Source organism: Callionymus lyra, chromosome 6 (genome assembly GCF_982586985.1).
Source record: "Callionymus lyra chromosome 6, fCalLyr1.hap1.1, whole genome shotgun sequence".
Classification (NCBI taxonomy): Eukaryota; Metazoa; Chordata; class Actinopteri; order Syngnathiformes; family Callionymidae; genus Callionymus; species Callionymus lyra.
In genome coordinates, this window is record NC_141823.1 from 19,854,173 (window position 1) to 19,873,385 (window position 19,213).

General features: G+C 37.5%; 1 protein-coding gene and 1 long non-coding RNA gene across 2 annotated transcripts in view; one reads left to right on the forward strand and one right to left on the reverse strand.

Annotated features, from left to right (window-relative positions):
- The first annotated feature begins 227 nt into the window (after positions 1-227).
- Positions 228-19,213, forward strand: part of svild (supervillin d) — a 42,609-nt gene continuing 23,623 nt past the window's right edge. The window contains exons 1-3 of the mRNA XM_087794095.1: positions 228-411; positions 11,216-11,713; positions 15,343-15,377. Coding sequence (XP_087650221.1) covers positions 11,340-11,713; positions 15,343-15,377 — 409 coding nt within the window. The 5' untranslated portion in view covers positions 228-411; positions 11,216-11,339. The remainder of the gene's footprint in view (positions 412-11,215; positions 11,714-15,342; positions 15,378-19,213) is intronic.
- LOC148077434 (uncharacterized) overlaps positions 5,438-19,213 on the reverse strand; it is a 35,905-nt gene continuing 22,129 nt past the window's right edge. Inside the window, exon 2 of the long non-coding RNA XR_015711464.1 lies at positions 5,438-5,520. This is a non-coding gene — a long non-coding RNA (uncharacterized LOC148077434). The remainder of the gene's footprint in view (positions 5,521-19,213) is intronic.

The window sequence follows — 19,213 nt, forward strand, 5'->3', positions numbered from 1 at the left end:
TAAAAATATAAAGAAGAAGTGAGCATGGTATGGAGAAAACAGTGTTAATAAAGTTTTTGATTCAAACATCTATTTGGTTGACATTTCGTTGTAAATAAAAATTGGGAGAAAATTAAAAATGACCGAACATCCTTGAACGCACCGCGCACGAACCAGCCAATCAGAAGCGAGGAGACAGTGGTGGTTTGAAGCGAGGAAGACCTGCTGCCGTCAGTGGCTCTGCCTCCTCCTCCTCCTCAGGCGGACCCGGTACCATGCTGGACTATATGTCGCCCCGCTGACTCACTTCTGCGAGAATGTAGACAGCGAGCTTGTTTTATAAAACACACACAACTCCATAACTCAACTTTTATCTTGTGAAGCTTGAAGGAGTCGCCAGGTTTGACCGAGGACTTCCGAGGACGAGCTCAGGTTAGTTAGCCACAACTTTTATCAAAACAAAGCTGAAAAGCTAATATTGGATGTTTAGCTTTTATTTACAGGTTTAAACAAATTTTACATTTAAATATTGCACTGGTATTTACTTGCAAATATTTTGCAAAAATATTGTTTATTTGATCTGTAACGTGATGATGCTATAACGTTATTATTAAAGGAAGTACGTCAATATTGACGTCCATCATCCAATGCTAATGTTAATAAAAACGACAGTAATAATGATAATTCTTACTTGGGTAGTCAGAATCCTGCGTATTTCACAGTGTTTTCTATTTCCTGGAATCTGTCACAGCAGCGTCTCTTTTTAATAAGATGTTTGAAAGCGGTTCCTGTGTGACATATCAAGTGACTCAACATGCAGGACATCTGGTTTTATTCCTGCACCCAGAGGTACACGTTTCCTGCCCTTTTTTTTTCCACAAACACAATCAATCCCAAATGTCCACAAACAGTGCCTGAAAGCACTGGACTGTTGTGTAAAACCACCTGTGAAAACAAAGGCAGAAATGCTCTCCTTTAACAAAAAAAAAAAAGCAGGACCATGGGATTATTTTAGGACTTTTCATGGAAAGTGTGATGTTATTGCAACTGTACTGTGATGTTGTCATAATTGAGTTACAATCCTGAGGTTGTGTTATTGCAGAAAAAAAGGCTGCTCAAATGTTCCGTTAGACTAGAATAAATGACAGGCTGAGAAGGGATGATCTTGCGACATTTACCACTGTGACCTGTGTCAACAGAGCAAAGCTCTCGGTAGAAAGCTGCGATTGCACAATTGAAATCCACTGTAGGAGTTGATGACACACCGAAACTATTTAAGGTTTAAATCAATCAATACGTTTGCAGTTTCATGAAGTTTTTAGGTTGTTTTTGCACGGTAAACACAATCTTTGCAGAGCATCTACAATGGACAGAGCTTCCACGGGGAGTGGCTCTTGTCTGGCTGTGTTGTTTCCTCTTCCACTCATGCCTCTTTCGTTGGATCTTTTAAAGACCCTAGACAAGGAGAGACAAGCGCTGCGTTGTTGTGAAGAGAAAGTGAATGTTGTAACGGTGTTAAGTGTTACAATACAGTCCACGGTGTTGCGCAGGCTCCGGAAGGTATCGTGTTACTGCTGGGATGGAATGAAGGAACGCACTGTGGTTCGGGGCTTTAATTGTAGAGACTTGTTGCTTTTTGTGCATCAACATGCTGGTGTAGATTTCTGCTCAAGATAGTTGGTGAATAGTCTACACAACACGGCCAACACACACCATGTTACTGTAGTCAAATAGCATGTTTAATTGGTTGGCCTGTTCTGCTTTTTCTTGAATAGCATATGTGAATAATCTTTAGATATTTTGCAGCTGTTGCCTATTTCATAGCAAAAGTAGTTGTGTGTCTATGAAATCCATCCCACTAGAAAATGATAAGAGGAAGCGTCAGATGGTTTAACCAAGACATTTACTATGAAGATCACATTAACAGTCTTAAAATGCTGTGCATTCAAGGTTTTTTTTTCTTTATTTTTTTTAGAAGATCTTGTGTGATATCAAATGCAACCCATGAGAGAAATAAGGTGGATATCTTTTTTTTATCGATACGGCTAGATTAAAGATTTATAGAAGAAAAGATTTGAGATTTTTAAATGCAAAATGAAACTCCCTGGAATAATAATAATAATAATAATAGTTTTATTTATATAGCACTTTTTAAACCAATGTTACAAAGTGCTTTACTTAAAAGCAAACAACTACAGTACAAATTACACAATCCATTAATACAGCACAGTAATAAAACAAGATAAAACAACATGCATTTCATTCATGGAAAATATTATTAAATAAGGGTTAAAAGGCGACATTACACGAAAGCCGGTCTGTAAAAGTGTGTTTTAAAAAGAGATTTAAAAGAAGGCACAGACTCGGATTATTTGTAAATATTTACAATATTTATTTCTAATGATAAAGGAAGCACTAGTTTACAAATACAGGTTCATGACATGTTGCAGACAAAGAAATCAAGTCAACTGTACTTTTACTGAGTTGGCAGTGTAGTAAAAAAAACTGTGCTTTCCTGATTTAATGTTCATCTGTTGTTGTTTAAATAATTTGTTCATCAGCAACATCAGATGTGGAATGAATTTTTCCAGCTCTTATTACTGGATCCCCTGACCACTAGGGTGGTGCATACGGTTTTGGTTGAATGTATTTTCGAAGAAATGTTGCAAATTTGTATCGGTGCATCAAAGCGACGTTCGATTCAATATAGTAAATATATCCAACACTGGTATTCAAGGAAAAATACCTCTCTTATTATCTTAAATAGTTGAACTTTATTTTCTTCAAACATCTGATCGATAATGAACATATAAGCTTTAGATGCTTCGGTAAATATAGATCCCAGTCTCGGTTAATCCTTTTATTTTCCATTATGAAGAACGTACGATGAAGGCCATATGCATTAACTTATTTGAACTTGTTTCATAGCCATATGAGCTATTTTCCTGATACAGTTAGGAATTTAATGTGACTTTTTTATGTGACAAACTCCCACTTCTGGAATCTGATTTACAAAGACACATGGATATATTAAAGTTAACTGGGTGGTCACTTGTCACTGGCCCTCTTTTTGTCACATGTTGCCTTCAAAAATTGTTAAATTTGATCATTTTCCAAAGTGTCCAGATTCTTTTCAGATTCTGTGTAATTGAACATCAAGTCCTTAATTTAGAATCTTAATTTAACTTCAAATTAAGACATCAGCAAAAGCCCTTAAGGTACTTATGAAGCAATTGTGATGATTTACAGTTTAGCCCAGACATGTGCTATAAACCTCTTTGAACTATGTTTTGCAGGTTTTATAAGCTATTCTATGTTGTGACATGTTCGATAATGAAGGCTAAATAAGATTTCTCACAATAAGTGAACCTCAGTGATCCTTCGATGATGAAAAACGCTAACATTGAAAATCTGATAATGGCCTGCAATATAAACATTTATTCACAAAACATGCGCTCTGTCAGTGTAAGCTATAGGGATCCTGCAGAAGAGTGTGAGGGGTTAACCTCATAGTATTCTTCTGCAAGACATATTTATATAACAACACTGGCATGCCCCTCGTTTGCACACCGCAATACTAACTACATGTGGTACGAAGCAGTACACTAACAGCCCACTTCAAAGGTTTCCCTGACCACAGTAATATTTTCATGGCACATATGGTGAAACTTAACAATCTAATTTAATCTGCAAAAACATTTCCAAGTCTATTTGCTTTCCTTGACTTTGACTGCTTTGAAATTCTAATGAGACACAAATACAGAAATGAACTAGAACCACATGACTGCATTTGGTCGTGATTCAGATCTAGTGAAGACCATCAGCACCAGTTTCAAATGTGGACATTTTTTCACATTGTGGAGTTTGTTTATTCTACTCATGCTCGCGAGAGTTTCCTCAGGGTACTTCTGGTTCCTCTCATGGACCAAAAAAACATGTAGAGGTTAAATGGTGACTCTTAATTGTCCTCCTTCAATAATGTGATCAAAATGTTCTTCTTGGTAAATACGAGCTACGGTTTATAATGATAATAATAATAATAATAATAATCTCTATTTATATAGCGCCTTTCTTTATAAAAGAAAAAGAAACCAAAAACCAAAAAGACTCGGGGCTATGATATTCTGTAAGTGTAGTTTATCAATGATTAAAGCATGTTTATTTTATAAGTACAGTTACAGTATCTATGTTTCAAAGCGAAAGGGCTTAATAGAATGCTTTAATGCATATTTAAATACTATCTGATGGATTATATCGTGTATAATGGATTTGGATCACGTAATGTAGAGTTTACCATTTGGTATTTATGTATTTTTTTCAGTTGTAGGGTTAAGTTGGTCTAGTATTAAGCACTATTACCATCCCCCCCCCCCAACAAGATACAAAACCCCTTAACACCCTTGCTCGGTAGCATTCCAGCTGACCAGATGGTATCTGGTCTTGATACTGGAAGTCAATGTGGGTTGATTAGGGAAAACCCCACGAGCAGGATTTTTTTTGGGGATGAAACATTCCATCCCTTGATCATCCCACAACGTGTATCCATTAATCTATTTTTTCAATTCTTTTCTGGGTTGGAAGCTAAGATAAATAAGGGAAACAAATCAGAGAATGTTTTGTTTAGCTAATACTAGTTTTCCAAAATAAAACAACATGAAACAATGAGCTCAAACATTCGATGGGTATATCACAATACAGAGACAACAATATTATATATTGCCATATATTGTGACGCTGCAGGAACAAGGATGTATTTGTAGTTTTGTTTGAGTACTTGACTCTGGTGTTGCAAAATGTACAGACCACATGAATCTTGATGAAGTTGTAAGTGGTTTCAATTGTTTTGAAACCAAAATATGTCCAAACGTCAGCTTTAAAAGCCGCTGGAGTCGACTGTATCCTCTCGTCCTCAGTCATCTCTGGGATCACAATTAATTTCATCGTTCCTTTAGCTGCAGAGTAAGTAATTTTTGCATGGAATTGTAAATAAAAACATTTAATTATTTTAAACACTCTTCATCGATATATAAACCCTAACAGAACTATGGTTTTATAAAAACTAAACATATTTTAAATCAAAATCAATACAGTGCCGTCATACACGATACAGTATCGTGAAATAAATATTGCAATACATTTCCTTATATATATTTACACCCCTATTAGTAACAATATTCATGCAGCACCAGTTGCACACTACATGCTCATGTAGATAATTGAGAGCAATATTTAAAGTAGACATTAGTGAGACAAAATAAACTAACTTCCTCTTTGCCACTACTGCATTTGTGTCATAGAACCTGTGTTTTCTGCTCCACATTTACTGTGTTGATATGCAGGTGTGTGTTTATGTGTAAGATCCCCCGCAAAGATAAACTCTCATAAACCCCGCCCTTCCCACTGCACAGTTTGTGTGATTGCAGCGCAGTCTGGAGCCTGTGTGTGTGGTTGTGTTTAGTTATTTGTGGTCTCATGAGTGTGTTCATCTCTGTTGTGTACTTTCCTTTACGTCACATTTTAATGGCTTTTTTTTTTTTTTTACTGCTGCAAACAGAAAGCAGGAAAGGAGGGCCAAAGAACCATCCTGTTTCAAAATACAGTTGACAATTCTTTGTCCAACTAAAAAAACCTGGTTTATTGTGTGGATTGCATGGGTTTGAGCTTCAAATCCATATGCAGCTGTACGTTATTTAGCGTCACCTAGAGCAGGTCAGGGCAGTTTTTACAGTGTCACTTACTAGGGCGCAGTGGAGTGCAGGCATGAGTAGCCACGGGGTTGTTATGTCAACTGCCTTACGGGTGGCTGCCTTCAGTCAGCAGGAGTTCTGGTAAAAGGGATTTGTGTCTGAGAGAGAGAGAATGTTCATGAAGGGAGGGAGAGATGGATGGATTAGTCCTTGACCCTGTTTTTCCCCCGTCTCATCCTCCGCCTCCTCCTTTCCAGATCCTTTGCCCCTGTACCACTAGATTTGGGCCTCTTTAGCACCCTAGAGACACATGCCCCACAGACAGAGCTATCTCCTCCACCCACACAAAAGCCCATTCACTCCACCCTTCTTTCCATCCTTTTTCCGCTCATCTGACCTCGGTGGTTGCTGCACTGAACCCTTTATAACCTCCTTTTTTATCCTACTTCCCCTGCTTTTCCCTGCTTTGTCGCTAAAACCATTCTGTTCCTTTCTATCATACTTTCAACCAGGGCCAGCAAAATGTCGGCTCACATGAATGAGGGGCTTTACTTGTCATGTTAGACAAACACTTCCCTTTGTAGTGCTCTGCTCGTAGAGGCTCTTTTCAACAGGATGAAGTGGTCCATCTTACAATAACCATTAAAACTCCATTCTCTTTCAGGTTGCCTGCAGGGTTCAGGAACACCTATGTATATACGTGCTGAGAAATTGCTCTTTAATGAGAAACACATTGGCCACTCAGTATGTGGTTAATGGCTACATTACAATGGTTTGAGTGTGGCTGTTTTCTGCTGCAGCCAATGGTTTAGGCTGATGGGTAACCAGTAGGGGTGTTGGAAAATATTGGCCTGGTGATATATATATCTATATAGATATATATATAGATATATATATCAATGTTGTATTGTATCGTTTTGTTTCTTATTTTCATTTATGGCTTCAAATCCTATTTTATTAGTTACCATATTTTGACGTCCTCCGCAGCCAAATGAACACTGAAATCCCACAAGATGCCAGCAATGACTGAGGATGAGAGGATACAGTCGACTCCAGCAGCTTTTCAAAACAAGTGAAAGCAGTTAAGACTTCGTCTGAAGTAATGCAGTCCGTAAATTCTGCCAACCAGGGTTGAATACTCTGACAATACTACGAATATATCCTTGTTCCTATAGCATCACAATATATCGTGTTGTTTCCCTTTTCTCTCGATACTTATTGTACGCCAGATTCTTGCCAATACACACCCCTGGTAACCAGTCAGTATTTGGTATGAAAAAAATGTATAGTCGTCTGACAATATTATAATTTATTAACAATTAATGAAAGGAAAAGTGTCTTTTTATTATTGTCATTGGAGCAGAAAAACTGTTTCTAGTACTTTACACACATATGGTAAATATAAGACTCGTTTTCAGCCATGAAAAGAAAAATACATTTTCTTCTCTACGTGAAGATAAGTTTCCATGGTCCAGTTTCTTCTCGGGGTAAGAGTATATGTTGCAATCTGGCATCATTTATAATGCTCTCACTCTATATTTGTGGTCTGCATAAAAAAAGTTGAGGTCTTAAATTTGTGTTATACTTGAGTTAGAGTTACGTGGATACTTGGAAGGGTCACAGTGGCTGACTCCAGACATCATAAATGTGCTGTTAAAAATATCCTGTAGGAAAAATAATGGGTTTCAATATTAAGCAGCATTTGAATGCCCTGTGTCGGCATCTGAAGATTTATATAAACATACCTTTAATCAGCTCCATTGATTTATCTGAAGGATAATGAACTTTAGCTTTAATAGACAATAAATGTTTTTTTTTCTTCCCTGTGGAACTGTTTTCATGAGCAGGGTGTGGGCTGGATTCCTGTTCCCTTCTCTTGTGTGGACATGCGGATTGTGAAGAAATATGCAACAGGTTTATACACTTCACTTGGAGACAGATGTCTGACCAGTCCTGATAGTCATCTGATATAATAAATACTTAACACATTTCAGTTTATATGTGTTTTGGTAAATAATCTTTTTAGTTGGAATAACTCTTAAAGAAATGTCAGGAAAGTAAAAGCGCAAATATTGAAATTGTATCTGTTGAACAGCCTCTTAACTGTAGCAGTGCTTTTACACTCTCTAGCCATCCTTGGATTGTTTGTCAATTTGTGGAATATTTTCCCTCCTCCAATTCCTTAATGTGAGAAATCTTGGGATGTGAGCCAAGTTTGCGTGGTACTCTTCTGGAAGAAAAATAACTTTTTTTGTGAACGAGGATGCAGAGCGTGCTAAGGAAGTGACCGATTTGTTTTTTGTTGCATTCTTTCATTGCCAACATCAACTCTCAAAGGGCCCAATAAGGCTAAAAACATCCTGGAAAATCAAAACTTTAGGATTAGTTTGTTTTCTCAGAGACTTTTGCCCATGAATGAACAGTTTCTTAGCAACATAAATGTACTGTCATCAGTCGAATGAGGTCATAGGCCAAAGATGTGTCCATTTACTACTAGACCAACAAAACCTTTTTGTAGCAAACATTAGCGGATATAAAAAACTTTCATTTGTATTTACTTTTATTTTTAGACATGTACTTGAAATTGAAATAAGAACAGTATATGTACTGTATGTAAAGTACAAAAAAAGAGTGTAATAAGTTTAGAGGCATTAATTCGTTATCAAACTTTGTTGGGTTTTTTTTGCAGCACAGACTAAAATGCGTAGATAGTACCAAGTATCAGAACATACTTATTCAAGTTTTGGTACCCACACTTGATCAAAACTAGATAATGTAATGTTGATTTTTCTGAATAAAGTAGAAAAATCACATAAGTGATGAAGAAGTGATGAAGGCATGGAACATAAGAGTGAATTATCACTTTTTTGCTAAATGTTCTTTGCACTGGAAATATTTATTTATTTTTAAAGTGTGAATTTGGCAAAGCAGAACATTTAAACTCTAGATTTTTATAATTTGGTGTGTAATTATCCTTTTGTTAGAATTGGTCTTATAAAATAGGCATTGAAAAAAGAGAATAATTTATCAACTGGTATCAAAGTTAAGGTACCGATATTGTAAATGTTACATCAATAGCCATCCTTGTACATGTATGATTGATGACATACATTTGGCTTAGTGGACTATAAAAACACAAATCAGAATTTAATTTATGCTTTATTTGTTTTAAGTCCACCAAATGAATTTCCCTAAAACATGGTTGTTGTTTTTTTTTTTACCACTTAACTTGCCTACCGTTGCAAATCTATTGTAACCTGATATCAATGTTGATCGTGTGTCAATGACATCACTTTGACTCCTATTTGTTGCTTAAAATAACAGCAGTACCCTCCAAACAAAGCAGTCTCGATGTTCTGGGTTTCTCAGACAGCGCTTAGTGTAGTGTTTAGCACTCCTTTTTTAGGTAATGAGCTAGGTGACTTATGTAAGCATGTGCGTACTCCTCAAATTGAGTTGCAGCCTCGGGATTTGTATGCCTTCTTAAGGCAATCGACAAAGACTGAAGTGGCCTGTTTAAATAAAAGTCATGTGCTGTTGATTTTTAGCTAAGCAGATGCATCGCTTTCACAATCGGAACCTGCTTCTTTTCTTAAAAGTTAGACAATCTTAGTTGTAAAATAAAAGGGTATGTTTGCAAGAAGTTGTGAGTTTACATGTATTTACATGCATGTGTGTTCATATTAGTAAGAGGCAAAGGTCTGTGTAATTTAATATCTATTGTCGGCCTGTTTTTCTTTTCGCACTGAACCCAATAATGCATATCTTTAGCATTTGGAACTAAAACCTAGACGTGTAGGTACATCTCAATTTGACCAGCTTGTTTTTTTCTCTTGACTTCTTTTGCAGAGTGTGCTTGCGTCATCCGTTGAGCTAATAACAAGGACCAGACAGCATCATCCTTCCCACCACTTACAGTTTATGAAGGGAAGGCACGGTGGGCCTCCTTGTTTATCCAGGCTGTTAAATTATGTGCAAGATGGTTGGAAAAGGTCAAGGACACAGTGACTCACACTTAAACAACCTTGCGCCGCTAACATATATACTTGTTTCCTGTGTGATATTTCAGAGCTTGTTTTTTTTCCTGCGTGCAAGGAATTTGGTTTCTGGTTTGTTTTTGTACCCAGCAGGTGCTCATGGGTCAGGCCTGGTGTCCCGCAGACTTGGTGGAGCTTGCCATCGTTACAGAAACGGTTCCTAACGAAAGCTCATTTATTTCAACCCATGGCCAGACTCTTCTCCTCCCCCCTCTTACCCCCCTGCTGGGACCTATTATATACTCTACCCTCTCTTCTGCTTACTCCTGACATTGTCCAGACAACACCTTCGTCCTATAAGCAGCATTTTCCACTCGTTGTATAAAGGCGAATGCTGATGATCGAAACCCTTAAATCGACACACCAATGCATTTACCTTTTCCCCTTTTTTTGGACTTCACAAACATTCTTCTACTGTTATGAATGTCTGGAGGAGACGGCTGAAGAAGTGCAGAAACCTCACACACATTAGTGTTTTTACTGCATTTGACAGCTGCAGATGCATTAAAGTCGGTGCAAAATTGAAATTGTGCCTAAAAGTCGTCATGTGGTTTTATGGGTTTTTCTTCAAGCAAAATGAGCTGGCTGTGATTTTCTGTTAGCCTGTTGTTAGCCTACTTGGATATAAACTGAAAAGGTTAATCGCCATATTTGGGCTGCTATGTATAAAGTGTAAATGTAAATAAACAAGAGGATGGAGGGTTGAAACTTTGTGAAAGTTACAAAAAAGGAATCCAAGGATGGATAAAGAGGAGAGTGCGGGCAGGATGGAATGGGTGTAGAAACTGTTGGGGCATAAAGAGTGAAAGGTTAAAGGGTGGTTTAGACCTGCCATGATGGAAAGATCAGCAGAGGGACAGCTTGTGTAGAAAAGTTTGGATACAAAGATGGGAAGATCAGATGGTTGTAGAAAAGGGACGGAAGACAAGAAGGTTAGTTATTAAAGAAAAAGACAACAATGAGCTACACATTTTTTCCACTTGCAACCAGTGCAAAGCTCAACCTCTCCAGTCCAAATCTATTATAGATTGTCAGCGAGAAAGTGAAGTAGTTCATTTGCTACATTTCATTTAATTACAAGCTATTGAGTTAAATGTCTTGGTTGAAAAAAAAAATGTAGTAAACAGATGTTTTCTTGTTTGTTTGGATTAATTTATCGCACCTTAAAAAAAATGGTATTCACCATTGATTTTTTCATGTGTGGCAAAGTCAGAAGGTTTCTCCTCTGGTTCCAAGCGGTTCCTACAAAACTGATAAAGTGGAGATTATGTGACACACTAAAATGCTGTGGTCGGCCTTCTTTGAGCGCTGTGACATCATTCTCACTGGGGGCTGTTGGATGGGGCAAAGGGCTGTTATTAGTGGCTGAACTTGGCTTTGAGTTCTGCTAGGGAGTAAATTGTAACCACATTTTCGTGTAAGCTGGATACGTACTGTATGTCACCAGTGATTCTGTTTGACATCGTAAACATGGCTCTTTATTGAAAAATGTGTCTTTTTCTTTTTCCGTAGGAGGGTGATGATGTTGATTGTGTGCGACAGAAGTCATTAGTCCATCGTCACATCTGGACCAGAGGGATTGGACAGGATCTGAGGAAACATCCCACTTCATTAACATCCAAGCGAGCGAAGCGATATGGACGCCATCGACACACTCCAAGGTTCAGGCCTTGAGACGAAAGCCGAGCGGATCGCTCGCTATAAAGCCGAGAGAAGGAGGGAGCTAGCTGAGCGCTATGGCACGACCGAAGACTACACTTCCAAATATGTCCGTAGGGAAAAGAAGTCTGCAGACTCTTCTGAGGCTGTGTCTTCGACAGCTAAAGAAACGAGGAATGAAGACAATGGATCCGAGCAATCGTACACCAGGAGGGGCCTCAGAAACACAGTTGCAGAGCCTGAGGATGAGCTTGTCAGCGAGAAAGAGACTTTCAACCGGCTCAAAACAGACACAACTTCATCTTCCATATCAGACACAGAGTCTTGCATAAAAACATCTTCTCAATTCAGGTGAGTAAAACCAGATTATAATAGAAGCTATAATCACAAAATCATGGCAGCAAATAATGTCAACAACACAATTAACAAAAATGGATCAGGAATTGTACTTCTATTGTGAATATTATTATAAAAAGAAAAGGCCCTGATTATTATTTCCATAAAAGTTTGTTGTGTTTACATCAGGCGTACATTATATTAGACCTGAACAAAGTGCGGTGAGTTCAGAGTCAAACTTAGTGTGTAGAAATGTTCCCGTTGTGATGTAAAAACAGTCCAGAAGTTAATGATTTGTAGTTGAGACTCATTTGCCCTATTTTTCTTTTATCTTTTTTTTCTTACATATATTTAGTTTTTCTTATATTCCAATTATTTTATTGTATATATTTGTTTTTTTTGTTTGTTTTTTTCAATTTTCCATCTCGTGTTTTGATTTATATTAACCATTTAAAATGTTTTATTTTCTGTATTTTATCTTTCTCTCTTCAGACACAATTCTAATTATTGTTTCATTGAATACTAACTACTAATGATACATTCTATATGTTTTTAAAAATCCACTTACTACTGCGTACATTGTTTTTTTCCCCGATTTGTTCATTTCGATTTAATATACAGTATTTTTTTTGTTTTTGGCCATATATATTTTATATAGGTTAAGAGCTTAATGATACTGTCTGAATAAGAGATATAAGTGAAATAATTGGTTGGAAATGTAAAGTAATGCTTTAGTTTTTTTTTATAAAATACTTGTGTCCAATATAAATAGTAGTTTTCAAACATTATTTATTACTGAGAAAAAGTCAAAGAAAAGCCATCTAATGAATTGTTTAGTCTTTGGAACTCCATGGAAATCAAGCTGGTCCTCAAAGTTGCCTCTAAGCTTTGTCCAGACTCTTTAGTAATGTGTGTATTATGATAGCAAATGAGTGTTGCTCAATGTGTTAGATGATGACAGCTCAGACTCTGAGTGGCTCATGGGAGTCCATCATGTTTGCACAATGGTCCAAAAGTATAACACAACGGTTTCCTTTTTCCAAGTCATGCATATTTCATGCTAGACCATGTGTGTGTGTGAAGTAAACATAGCAAAACATTTCCAAAATTGGCAGTTTGAGCAGTACAGACAACTCCCACATTTGTTTTGCCTTCCTATTATCTTGTAGGAGAATGCCTTTTTGAGTTAACTTGACACTCGACTTGCATGTGCAACTCATCTGGAAACAACAAACAAGACTTCAGAGGTCTCACAAAACATGTCCAGTCACGGGTCTGATTATGTTTAAGCTGCATTTAAGATGGGTATTCAACTCTGCACATATTCAGACGTGTCTGTTCCTGACTTACAGCCTGAGGGAAGGAGGATAAAGCCGAGACAGACAGAGGAGTATTGAGACGGAATAAGGAGGGTAAAGGGGGGGTCTAGTGTCATTCATCTGTGCCAAATCTTGTTGCCTTGTGCCTCATCGAGCAAGATTTACAGATAAGTGACTTATGAGGCTAAACCTTTAGGGGAAACTTGAGGTTGGAGAATAATATAGTAAACAAATATATCGATTTACTGGTCCGAAGAAACGGGAAAACTTTTTATTCTACTCAATATAATTGCAAGATATCAAAGATCTAAATGGGACAGCAGGTGGTAGTTTCTTTAATCTTCAAATTACTTGTGGATCCAGATGGTAATTCAGAAAACCAGCAAAATTGTATAACCTGATATCATAATTAATGTATACTAAACATTCTTTAAATCTGTCCATCTATTTTTTTTTTAGTTATTTGCTAAATTAAACGGGGAGCAATAAAAAGCTTGACCTAACTCAACCCATCTTTTATGTTTACATGACACCCCAAGACCGAAGCGGGCCGTTCTTTGCTGTCCAGATTGATTCATCGAAATGGCAAAGAAGTGGCTGATCTTGTTGAAGTGCTCGTCACACATGCCTCACATATTAGCGGCTAGTCGTGACATTCTCGACATTCTCTGTGTGTCACAGAGCTGTTGTCGCCTTTTGTTTGTATTAATATGGTGACAGTTTACCACAAAGGAATTTGCGCCTGAGTTTTAGTTGCACAGTATAGGTGACGTCTCAACATATTGGAGCAACTAGACTGTCAAGTCCAAGTATATGTTTTTGGACCTATCTGTCTCACATGGTCATGAGCGATGTGTTCCTGGTGCAGAAAATTCCCCCCCAGGACTGGATGACCTGCATGTGTTAGCAGTCGAGAGCTTTGCCCTAATTTGATGAACGTTCTTGTGGAGGGAGTTTGTCTGCTCTGGAAGGGACACAAAGGAAAAGGCTTTCACGCTGATAATGAAAACTGTCAGTCAACAACATGTTAATCCGACACAGACAGGAATACTTCTTCTCCGACACGGCGGGTTGAAAAGCGGAATTCCACATCACGAAAAGTACTTGAGATGTTGAAACAAAGTTCGCAGACTGATGCATGTTTGTGCTGACAAATTTGATAAAAACCCTTTAATCCTCCACACGAGAGGATTCTTTTTATGGCAAATATTTAACTTAATCTGCGCTCTGACGCCATTTTTTAGGATTTACTGATATAGAGTCTCATCCAATATGACATAATCTTCTCTCTCTGGCTGTCCATCAGCCCTTTGGCAGCTGCAACTTTCCACTGGGAACTCTGTCTATAATTATTGCTCATTTGTTATTTTTGAAATCACGCAACCTGAACTAATTTGTTCACCAGCATGCAAATAGATTTATTTTTTTTAATCGATGCTAACTCTTCAAATAAATATGTTGGAGATGTGTTAAATTAACTTGATTATATCACAATGTTAAATGATCTTGTAGCTGCCATTTACTCCTGGTATTTACAGCTGATGAAGTAAAGCTGGTTGAACTTGAGGAAATGGAACTTAAGTATAGAAGTGGTCCCCTTTATTAACCCTGCAAAGTGAAAGAGCGAATTGGAAATTCCTTTTTTTTTGCACTATGGAATGTTTTAACATGTACAGATGCATGTTTAAGTAAAAAGAATGTCTCACTGATCAATATCTTTTTTGGTGAGCAAAGGAATAATTGAAACCCTACTGAACCCCCTGAGAATATTTAAAATTAAAGGTTTAAATATTTTCTGATTGTAAGTGACAAACGGTGCCCGTGGAGGTTATTTTAGTTTTTAAATCAACACTGTTACATTTTCACGAGTTAAGTTGGAATTGCAAAATCTTCTATCTTCCACCAATCAAGAACCTGATCTCGCAGCTAATGCCTCTGGGTAGTCTCGCCTTCCCACTAACCCTTGACCCATCCCAGCTGCCCACCACCATCCTCCTTTGTATTAAAAACAGTGCTCTCCCCCTCCTCACTGTTACATCACCACTGTTTCCCCAAAGGCAGCTGCTGTTCCATCCATTTTTAACGCCCATTACTAAGAGATGAATGAGCATCTTCTATGCTTCTCAGCCCCTGCTGTTGGGTCGGTGTAAACATGAGTTTGGGGCAGCAGCATGAGTCGAATTAGTTCAGCATTTCCAGTTCCACGCTCGCGTATGTTAGACTCGTTTCTTCTTCTTTCTTTCAAATGGAATGCAGGAGTTAAACGTTCTTTCAATCGGCACCTGAATGTTTTGGTCTGATCTCATGTCTCGTTCTGTTTCCCAGGGTGCTGACAACTGATGACAACCAGGATCCAAAAGGTAGGAAGAATTTTCATTGCACTCTCGTCAATGATATGTGTAGGTCCGAGAAAACTGAGCTTGTGGCTGATGCCAGATCAACAACCTGGTTTGACGATCTGGCCGGTCAGTCTCAGACATCTGGCGTGCTTTACCTGGCGAAGGATTGTGAAAGGACCAAAAGGGGAATGATGTGTTGACAAATGACAGATAGATGTGGAAATGTTCCGTGCAGCTTTCATTTCGGACCACCATCTGTGCTGATGTTAGATCAAGTTACCGTCACCAGTGACCTTTAAGAACTTCCTTTCTCTTCGACCACCAGCATCTATGAGCTCATCTGCACATATCTATTAGTGCATGTATGTTTACTGGTCAGTGTGTTTGCTGGTTTGCGGCTGAAGACGGAAAAATCATTTATTCACGTTAAGAGGTTTTTTCCAGTTCGTCAACATTTTTTTTTTTAATTTAGCCATAAGCCTTAGCAAAGTTATAAAAATTTAGACTAATGCAATGAAAGTGCAAAGATGTGTGTTTAAACCTGATTCTGTCCTCGCACAACTGCAAGATTGTTTGTATGTTTGATGTATGCAAACAGGCAACAGCCCTATTACCGTAAAGCTATGTAAACTCAATCAGTGGAAAGTGAATCTCTTTGAGCGTTAATGTTGCTTAATATAGAAACAACAAATGGTTGCCTAAGCTTCGTACACACAGAAACTGTTGCAGAAATTCCTCCAGTTTGATCTGTGTCTGTCTGTCTGTCTGTCCTAATCAACAAAGCAACAATCTAAACATGATTTGTATGAATTGCTAATGTACGTTATGTACATTGTTATAACTGGGAGTGCACAATTAATCGTCAAACTAATTATAACATTATTATTACAATAGAACTGCTAGTTAAATTGCTTTAGTTTATGCAAATCTAGAGAATTCTATACTTTCAAAATATACCCACATTTGTGAGTCTGTCCCTTGTTTGACACTGGATCTAAAAAGCCTAAGGGAGGTGCATAACTAAAGCCTTTGGTAAATTCCTGGACAATTCCCGCACTAAGTTGATCACTTGGCTAGAAAGTAAAATTGTTCTGGATATCCGCACATCAAGAGAACCATATTGGAACTTGTAAAAAGTAGCAAACTTGAGCATAGGTTACCATATAGAGTTTTTGATACTTAAAGGACAATTTATGTGTGGATTAAATGGATCTTGGACCTTTTTTTTGTACACATCAGTATGTGTCTGTTTGTACAAAACTCTTTTCATTGAGTTATTAATATAATATATATATATATATATATATATGGCATCAGGAATTTTTCACTGCATGTCATCAATCCACTTAGTCTCCAACTCCAAGGGTATCCTTGTATAAACAAAGCGGGGTGTGATTACAGCTGGCTGGAGGAGGAATAAAGCCATTATAACGTCACAATAGGCGTCACTCTCGTAACCTCTCGTTCGCCCAGTTTTCAGACGGGGGAGAACTTTTAAGTACCTTTTTAAGTAATAACTTCAAAACATCATCATGATGAGAGACTTACTACATCTTGGAGAGGAAGACATCAAGATTTGAAACATTTAAGTAGGTCCGGAAAGAGTTTTCACATTAGTTTCCCTTTAAATATGAGATACTATTATTATATTCTGGTGCATAACCTATTGAAAATGTGTTGTATTGCAAAGGTATATTCATTCCTCTTTCACAATATTGAATTGCTACAGCTCAGCAAATATCAGCAGTAATTTAATTTGCGAAACAAATCAAAATAGTGTTAGAGGAGCGTCTAAGTGGCAAATATTGGGCCATTTATCACTTCAAAGCTGAAGATAAAATAATGGTTTAACATAATGTTTCATACAGTTGAAGTTTACTGGACCATTTTTATTCCCGTCCAACAAAGTTGATATAAGCAGACAGAACAAACTGTTCAGTTGGCTTTGGATTGTTGGAAAGTTTAAAACAACTGTATGAAATACATTAGCATACACACATTTAACTTAACACAACTTAACATTTGATTATTATTCTTCATCGTGGTCATTTTGAAACATGCACAAAAAACACAAAGAGAAGAGGCATGCTACACATCTGTGCACTTGACATACAAACAAATGTTGAGTGGAATGCTTGATTTCATGAATGCAGAGATATTATTTAAAGTGATTTCCAGCTGCACAATATGAATCTCTTTAGAGACATTATCGGTCAGTTCCAGGTCAAGAGCCTCTCGATGAGCTCTGCAGAGACACGAGCAGTCAGGAAGAAACAAATGCAGACTAGTCCGTAAACCTAAGTGGGAGTTTCTCAAACACTTGACAGTTCCTTTATCCTCTTCCTCTTCTTTTTCGATAACCATTGATGTGAAAGAAGGATCGAGTTCAATCAAATGACTCAAACGCAATACTGTTTCATCTTCATCTGAGCCGCAGTGGAGCGGCAGAGTCATTTAAATCTAAAGTACCAGGGCTTTAATAGGATTTTGTCTTGTTTATTCTCTTTGTTTTTTTTTTCCGGGGCTTATTTCTTTCTATGCTATCTTTAGGGGGGGTGAGTGTTCTTACTGGGAAAAGTCAAAATGTCAAACAATTAAAGCTGTTTTGGGGAGGGAAAGACGCATTTACAGTGCTGACTTAAGAAACTTGTGCTGTTTTAGACCGGCATAAAATTTAATAGCCTCCAGTGCGATTGTTAGCAGTCGCACAGTCCTGACTCAGGTCTGTTTTTGGTTAGAGCTCGCAGGAGGAATTATATTTTTCCCGCTAGCACATATTTACACATACTCAATCAATTCAATTCTGTCAGAAAACAAATCCACGCTCTGTAGATTTCCTCTCTGAACCTTATCCTCATTGAATTAAAACCATTTGTGAAGGCTACACGATTAAACTCTGACAGGGAAGTGGTTTTTCTAAGCTATTGTCCCCGGGGACAACCACATGACCTCCAACGATAACTTCAAATGTGGGTATGTTCTAATGCATGTGTAGTTTGTTAAAGGAACTGTTACTCATCTCTTTCCATTTTTTTTTACATGAAGAAAATACCTAGATTTACTTTTATCATATTGGAATGATTCTTAAATATAAATGTATTCAATATGCGATCAAGAACTGCACCTTAATTCTGAAGTGAATAAGAGATTAAATATGCTGATATACATGGCATTTTAGCTCAGTGTTGTGAGAAGTTGAATCTTCTTCATTTCTCCAGTATTAGCAGGAGGCAGGCTTGCGACATAACTTGGACAAATCCCTCAACTTTTGAGCTGGGTTTCTTTAAATGATTTGAAAAGTATTTTATAACATCGAGTTCACAACAGGGCGACAATACTTTTGAAAGACCTTGAAATCCGCATGATGGGAATGTTTTAATATTAACATCTGGCTTTTCATTTCACTTTCATCTTTTTAGGTCACTTAAAGGATGTTGTTATAAAATGTAATATGCCAGATTACGTCATGATAAAATGATGAAGATAGTTTGTGTTTTTTGTCAATATCTGATATTTATTTGGGTATATTAAAGCGACAAAAGATGAAAACAATAATATATAAACGAGCAGGTGAAAAAGCAAGAATAAAACTCATATACAGTATGTATGAGAGTTATTCAATTCTTACGTGGCGCCATGTTTTGTAAATGCACGAATGTAGGACGATGTCTATTCATACGCTGTCATTTTCCATTTTGGTTGAGTCCGTTATTGTCTGCATGCCAAACACACAAAGTCCATCTTAAACTCCCATTGTTAAGGTTGCGCCCTTCCTGCTGACGTGTTATTAATTTGACAGAACGTGTATGACTGCACAGCAAAAAGGATCGTCTGACTGTGGATTATGTGCCTCTTTA